The 8128-nt window shown below is 40.3% G+C and overlaps 1 protein-coding gene across 1 annotated transcript in view; it reads right to left on the bottom strand.

The window, feature by feature from the left end:
- LOC107566325 (transmembrane protein 198-B-like) overlaps window positions 1-8128 on the bottom strand; it is a 45710-nt gene that overhangs the window by 4299 nt on the left and 33283 nt on the right. Inside the window, exons 3-5 of the mRNA XM_016251744.1 lie at window positions 7804-8081; window positions 4333-4914; window positions 928-1130 (exon numbers count right to left, since the gene is read on the bottom strand). Coding sequence (XP_016107230.1) covers window positions 928-1130; window positions 4333-4914; window positions 7804-7972 — 954 coding nt within the window. The 5' untranslated portion in view covers window positions 7973-8081. The remainder of the gene's footprint in view (window positions 1-927; window positions 1131-4332; window positions 4915-7803; window positions 8082-8128) is intronic.

The raw sequence follows: 8128 nt of genomic DNA, 5'->3' as shown, positions 1-8128 counted from the left end.
ACACATCTGAATATTTGGGTTAAACTGTTCTGGAATAGTGTTGTAAATACAACTTAACCACTGATTTCTAGTCGTGTCCTCTTTTGGAAGGCCAAACAAAGTAGTTTCACTTTCACAACGAAGCACATAGCGCCTTCACGACATGGCGGCGGCAACAACAATACTACAGCGAGAATAAAAGTTACGCCTTCTTTATTTGCGTGAACATTTGGGCGGCGTTACGCAAATCTTCTCACATAGTGATGTAGATATGTGGGGGCGTGTTAGAACGAGTCGTTTTAGGTAGGAGTGGCTGACTCTTAAATTTTATAAAGAATATCTCTTTGGATTTGAGACTTTAGTCTTTGCAACTTTACAGATCTTCTTTATGCACCAAGAGCTTGTAACACTCCAAAGAGAAAGGAAAAATTTAAATCGCATCATATGACCCCTTTAAGAACTCTAAATGTTTTTGGTAGTCCTTATGTGTATTTAAATGTCTTAAACCTAAAACAAACTTTATGTGGTTGAAAACACTGAACAGTTGTGATAAATGACTAAGCAAGTCTCTCACTGTCTCCACGCCAGTCAAAGCACAAAAGCAGATTTCAATTTAGCAGTTGATCACATGACGTACTAAATGTTCTAATCACACTGGTGTGATTGTACGAGTCAGGGACCAGCCTAGAGTGATCATTACGCATATGATCATTGCGTCAAGGGGTTAAATAAATTCTCCATCCAGATAATTAGAAAAATTAACTAGGCTGAAAAAACAGTTAACAAAAAAATAATTCATTAAGGGGACATTCTTTTGCACTCACATTTTAGGTTTCAGTGGTGTTTTTGTCACCTTCCCATTAATTTCAACCCTGCTCTGCAATACATGTGTATAAGTTAGAGCATGTAGGTATGTGTAGGACGGTGAGTGTGAGTGTGTGGACTCACAGGAGAAAGCACATCTCCATCAAAGCGTCGTATAGGGTTGGGTTTCCTGCGGTAGGCGGGCTCTGGGTGCAGGGCTTTGGCGGCATGTGTGTGGTGTGGGTTCTGCGGCTGCTTCCTCTTTTTCTTCCTGCTGCTCTCCCTCCTCTCCTCCTTCTGACGAATACGCATAAGCTGAACTCGCCGCTGCTGGCGACTGATCATCACTGAGAAAGAGAGAGAGAGCACATTACATAACAGCAACATACATATTGAACATTATATGTTTTATCTATACAAAAATTAAAACGGTCATCATTCATGTACATTTATGACTTGCACAAAAAAAGAATTTTTGTAGATTGCCCCATGTTTGCTTTTCTAAATAACTAAAGTGAATGGAAACAAACCCAAATTTGAACAGCACGCATATTATATAGAGTATTATTCTAATCTGAAGCCATACAATAGTTAATGTGATGAATAGACAGAGTATGTTTACATGCACATCAGCTTTCTGGTTATTGCAATAAATTTGCTTAAAGGGGTCATATGATGCGATTTCAATTTTTCCTTTCTCTTTGGAGTGTTACAAGCTCTTGGTGCATAAAGAAGATCTGTAAAGTTGCAAAGACTAAAGTCTCAAATCCAAAGAGATATTCTTTATAAAAGTTAAGAGTCAACCACGCCTACCTAAAACGGCTCGTTCTAACACGCCCCCACATGTCTATGTCACGATGTGGGAAGATTTGCATTGCGCCGCCCAAATGTTCACGCAAAGAAAGAAGGTGTAACTTTTATTCTCGCTGTAGTATTGTTGCTGCCGTCATGTCGTGAAGACGCTGTGTTTCGTTGTGAAAGCGAAACTACTTTGTTTGGGCTTCCAAAAGAGGACGATATCCGCTTCGTCATGCCTAGAGCTGATCCGTGCTGGTCGCTGAGGAAATACATAAACTTTGCACTGTGGATCGGCTTTCACCGTGGACGAAGCGGAGTCCAGCCCGGGGTCGTCACATGTGGTTGCCGCAAGCCCGCCGGCCACTCCTTCGTCGAATCCGCTGGCCGCGCCATTCTCAAGCTCACCAGCCTCCGCTCACTCTAGCCCTCCGGCCGTTCCTCACTCTAGCCCCCGGCCTCCGCTCACTCTAGGCCGCCGCCGCGTGTGACGCTTTGTTTCGTTGTGAAAGCGAAAATATTTTGTTTGGTCTTCCAAAAGAGGACACGACTAGAAATCAGTGGTTAAGTTGTATTTACAACACTGTTCCAGAACACTTCAACCCAATTATTTAGATGTGTGCAGCACATTTTATGGAGGACTGTTTCCTGTTCCTGGGAGAGTAGACTACAATGCCGGCTGTTCTTACTCACAGACTGTAAGTAAGTTTTTTATATTTAAAGAATTTGCCACTGATGATTCAAACACGAGTTTTAAGACAGTGTAGAGTAGCGCTTGTTGTTTGTCATTTCTCCGATCACAAATGCAGACATGGTTTTATGTTACGCTCTGGCCTGACAGGGCATCACAGTATGGTAAGGGGCGTAACATTTCCGTCACACGCTTAAGGTATTCGGCCAATCACAACGCACTGGATAGCTGGCCAATCAGAGCACACCTTGCTTTTCAGAAAATCGACGCGTTTCAGAAAGGCGGGGCATAGAGGAGAAACAATGTACAGTATGTGTAAAAGAATGTGTTTTTTGAACCTTAAACCGCATAAACACATTTCATTACTCCAAATACACAAAATAATGTTCTTTTTAGCAACATCATATGACCCCCTTTAAGACGCGCTGTTCATGTTTACATGCACTACTGTGTTAGCGGTGTTGCCAACCTGCATATATATGTGGATCCACCAGTAAGCAGCTTTTCCCACACTTTTCCTTTACTTTAGTTATCCGTTCTTCTCTACTCTCATGCACCCTTTTCAAAAACCTACATATGTTTTTACATGTCCACATAAGCCACATTCTCTGGCATAAACCCAGGTTTCTCTTAATCCCTTAAATGGCAAAAATAAGAAATATTACTACTGTAATAATACTATTTCACTATTTAATGTTATTTAAGAAAATTAACATGCTTCTACTATATTTTTTTGATACTTCCAAAACACTAAAAACACTGCATGTGTAAAGATACACAGTGCCACACTTTGCTCTAAAACCTGCTGGGCATATATTTACTTACTTAAATCGCAGCCTTTACTATTTGATAATTAGTAAGCCCATAGACTAAGCCACATTACAATTTCTATTTTATTTCGATTAATCATTCAGCCCCAGTATAGACTACTAGTACGACCTTAATTGAGGCAAGTGAGGCCTGCAGTTCTTTAGATGTTGTTCTGGGTTCTTTTATGACCTCTTGGATGAGTCGTCGTTGTGCTCTTGGAGTAATTTTGGTTGGCCGGCAACTCCTGTGAAGGTTCACCATTGTTCCAAGTTTTCTCCATTTGTGGATAATGGCTCTGACCATGGTTCGCTGGAGTCCCAAAGCTTTAGAAATGGCTTTATAATCCTTTCCAGACTGATACATGTCAACTGTTTTGATTCTCATCTGTTCTTGAATGTCTTTAGATCGCAGCATGATGTGTTGCTCTTTAAGCATGCTTCACTTTGTCAGACAGGTTCTATTTAAGTGATTTCTTGCTTCAACAGGTCTGGCAGTAATCAGGCCTGGGTGTGGCTAGTGAAATTTAACTCAGCTTTCTAAAATAATGTGGTTAATCACAGTCCTTTCATGATTTAACAGGAGGGGGCAATTAATTTTTCACGTAGGGCCATGTAGGTTTGGACAGCTTTTTTCCCTTAATAAATGAAATCATCATTTAAAAACTGCATTTTGTATTTACTTGCATTATCTTTGTGTAATATTTAAATTAGTTTGATGATCTAAAACATTAAAGTGTGACAAACATGAAAAAAAAAAAGAAATCAGGAAGGGGGCCAACACTTTTTCACACCACTGTACATGGAACTTTTATTGTCATGTTTGGAGTTTGACAGCATCTGTGCTCATTCACTTTCAAAAGAGCACTTTGCACATTTTATTAAACTTCTCATGTGTTCCATGGAAGAAAGAAAATCGTACAGTTTTGGAATGATGTGAGGGTGAAATAGTGCCAAAATCTAACGTTTGGGTGAACTCATTCTTTAAGAAGTTGGATATTATAAGCCATTCAGTGCACATACAACTTTACTGTACTGGAAACAGACAGACAGAGAGAGCCTCTCCATGAGCCAATGCTCTGCTCTGCATGATTGTTTCTGTGATCATTAGTCACACAGGCCTGAGAGCACACCAACAGACAGGAACCATCTGCCGTGCTGCACACATTCATACAACCTTCTCTCCCTCTCCGGTACAGTAAATCCACAAGAACAGCGTGTCATTTAATGCAAATACTCTTTCCGTCCCTGACTCACCCTTCGTGTGGGAGTAGCCCTCTGCTGTCACTCTCCATTGCACCAAAACACCCAACAGGGCGAGAGCAGGCCAGGCTCCCAGGACCACCCATGTAGTCCAGCACACTGGCTCCCGAGGGCCCGGTTTCACCCGCTCGTAAATGTACCTCACCAGCGCGAAGAGCTCCACGAAATAATCTGTAGCCACGACTATTACTGCAGCCCCAAACACGGCTGTGGAGAGGGTGGTGAAGCATCTCTGCCACTGCAGGGTGAGGACGGCGAACAGCATGCCCAGCCCCAGCAGGACACCCAGGGGCACCCATACTGACCGCGGGGGGTCGGACGACAGCTCCTCCATTCCTATCAGGGTCCCGATGCCAACCAGCAGGCCCAGGAGTAGCCCCACCATGAAAAGCCCAACACTGCGTACCAACATGGTCACTAGGCCACACAGGGTGCCGATGCCCAGGCCAATGCCCACGCTGGCCTCAACGCTCAGCTGCATGTCCAATACTCGCTCCTTGTAACAGAGCAGGAAGATGATTACAGAACCGAACATGAGCCCCGTGAGGAAGAGCACAGCCTTAAAACAGCGGTAACCTGCAAAAGGGAGAAAGAACAGGAGGTGAGAACTGAGTGAGTGAAAAAATGTGAGAAAGAGTGAAGGAGGGAGAAGAAAAAGATAAAAATAGCTAGATGGAAATTCATGCAGTGGCTGATTTCACAGCTCAAGAATAGCACAATGTGAGACCACGATTCTGCTCAGTTTATTAGCAGTTCACTTTCCAATGTTGTCAGTGAGCAAAAAACTCCAAAACAATATGGAAAATTGACTGAGGATGAATTACTCAGGATTATACCTTTCATGTATAATATTGGCAGCTCTAGACCATGGTAAAACTTATTTTACAGGGTGTTGCACAAACGTGAGGGAAAGCAAAAAAACTAATTTAGGGGACATAGCATTATTTAATTTATTTATTTATTTTTTCCAAAATATTTTGATATGATACTCGAATACTCAAAATTACCAGTAAGGATGTACCCATATTATTTCTGGCTGATACACAGAATAGACAAGCCAATTATTATTTTCATGTTATGGCAGATATAAAAATTCTATACAATTATGTCTATACAAAATATTAAATTAAAATTAAATCAATAAAAATAAAATTAATTAATTTTATATGCTACAGGTGAATTTATGCATCACAAAATTACAATGTAGATTATAAAAATGAAGTTTTTCTTACTAAAAAAAAAGTATAAACTACCAATCAGCGGGCAGAAGGCATGTAGTAGATTGTGTGCAACAAGTTTTGCTAAAAATCATGTTAAAAAAGAGGCCTTAGAAATTCATACATCAGATATGATATGCTATGCTTTTTATAGGATTAACAGTAGGGATGCACTGATTCCACTTTTTCAAGTCCTCGCCCGATACCGATACTTTTATTTTTGGTACTTGCCGATACCGAGTACCGATACCAATATTTTTATTGCATTTGTACATTTTTTAAATATTGGGCACAGAAACCAAAAGGGTATGTATAATGTTAGTTGGTTAACTTCATTTATCAAATAGATACAGTCAAACCAAAATGTATTCAGACACCTTCAACATTTCTCACATTATCACAGTTTATTCGCTGTAGTTTAGAAAATGGTAATACAATTTGACAAGAACTCAGAGTTACACTGTGTCAGAACAAATTCTTCTGATAATGTTAGATCATTTTGATAGAAAGGTATGTAATAGATTACACTGTTCATTTTTTGCTCTATGGTACATCATCTTTAATTTAATAGCATTAGAGCTTCTCCATTGCAGCGGCTTAGTTCTGTAATCACGCGCTTTGCTGTAATAATGCAGGGAACCACTCGTTATAAATCTCCTAACTGTGATATTTTCAGAAATAGAAGTCACGTTTTTTCATCTGAAACGTGCGGCGATTTATATTCCAAAGCCACTCATATAATGCACAAACACTCAAGCAAGCAAAACACGCGCAACGCCTGCAGGTATTTGTACTGGTGCAGAATGAGAGGACAGTAGTACAGACTAGCGCATTTCACATCGGCTGCTAGATTCACTTTCGCCAGAAAGTCGTGTATGCCTAAGGTTGAAAATAAATTATGTTTATAGTGAATGCCCCTATGAATGGTTTTATTTTTACGACTTAGATTTAATCCAAATGATGCATGTGCTAAGTGAGTGAACATCAAAGATCACCCAACAGAATTGCGCGCTCTCTCTCTCTCCCTACCGTTAAGTAACTCGTGCATTGTTTCACTTACTTGTTTTTGACGTATCCGACCGAACTACAAACTTTCCAGTGATGTCTGTGAGAAAGATATATTCACTCTCCGTGCGCTCAATCCACTCAGCGTGCTTTGTTTATCAGCTCGCGCACATCAGCTATACAGGCATTAATACTGAATGTTTAACGTTAGATTCATTGCATACATATACTTCGTAGTAGACATCCTTAACTCCTTTCTGCTGTCTGTTGTTCTGTTGTCGGTGTTTCTTTTTTGAATACGCTTATCACATGCTGTGTGGTATCGGCGTATTTTAACGAGTACAAGTACAGGAGCTCAGTATCGGGCCCGATACCGATACTTTGTCGGTGTTTCTTTGTTTGAATATGGCGCTTATCACATGCTGTGTGGTATCGGTGTTTGGTATGGGGCATTTTAACGAGTACGAGTACAGGAGCTCAGTATCGGGCCCGATACCGATACCAGTATCGGTGCATCCCTAATTAAGTGTTATTAAATTGTTTTTAAACGTTAACTTTAAGCAAACATTAGATGACGGCAAAGGCAATCTAAAATGTAAAAAAAGAAGAAATAAGCATGCAAAATGAAATCTTCAACATCGACCAATACTTATAAATGGAAGAAAAAAAATCTAATATCATCTATATATTATAAGTATAATATATTATGCATCCCCACTAACCAGTAATTCAGAAATTATCATGATTATTATTATTATTATGTTACAACTATGGGCATATTAACACACGATCACCCACATTTTCTAATCAATGTCCATTCAATGCTATTGTTTGCATTTCACATTCATGATAGGGAAGGCTTAAAGGTACAATATCAAAAACATCCATTAAATTCTACATGACCGCTGATGACTAACAAGAAAAGTGGACTTTAGGGGGGAAAAAAACAAATGGTACAAAAGAGTGGAATATGTCCCCTTTAAATCTGTGCCCATCTCATGTAGAGTGCAGTACAGTTATACAAGCCATGACCTTATTTAGAACCTCATGAAATATTTAAAAGTGGGCAAAAAAAAAAAAAGAACATGGGTTCGACACAGAAATAGACTGAAAAATTTAAACCCCCCACCATAACCCTGACAAATAATTCTAATAGTGACCGACTGTATGAGATCACATGCCATCTATAGGTTTTTACCTGTAACAATAATAATGTATAAGTAAACATGAAAACTCAACTCACCAAAGAAGCAATAGATTATTCCGAAGAGACAGCACATAGAGCAGACCACTGAGGGGACCACCTCATAACGTCGCCCCGCTCCACTATTACAAGGCTCCAACTGCTCCGGTCCAGCTTCTCTTGAGGGAGGGGCCAGCTTAAAGACTAGGGTCTGCAAGGTGGACGTCATGGTGACCGTAGTGTGCTGGATGGAGTGAACAGGTTGTAGGGAGGGGGTGATTGAGGGAAGGTGGAGGGGCTGGGAAATCAGGGTACACCTCGCGTCCACATAAATCTACCTGTAAGAGAGAGAAAGAGGAAAATAAATGTGTTACACACACACACA

Source organism: Sinocyclocheilus grahami, unplaced genomic scaffold (genome assembly GCF_001515645.1).
Source record: "Sinocyclocheilus grahami isolate Dianchi unplaced genomic scaffold, SAMN03320097.WGS_v1.1 scaffold1069.1, whole genome shotgun sequence".
In the NCBI taxonomy this organism is placed as follows: domain Eukaryota; kingdom Metazoa; phylum Chordata; class Actinopteri; order Cypriniformes; family Cyprinidae; genus Sinocyclocheilus; species Sinocyclocheilus grahami.
Note: the sequence above shows the minus strand (reverse complement) of the source record. Positions and strands in the feature narration are given on the sequence as shown.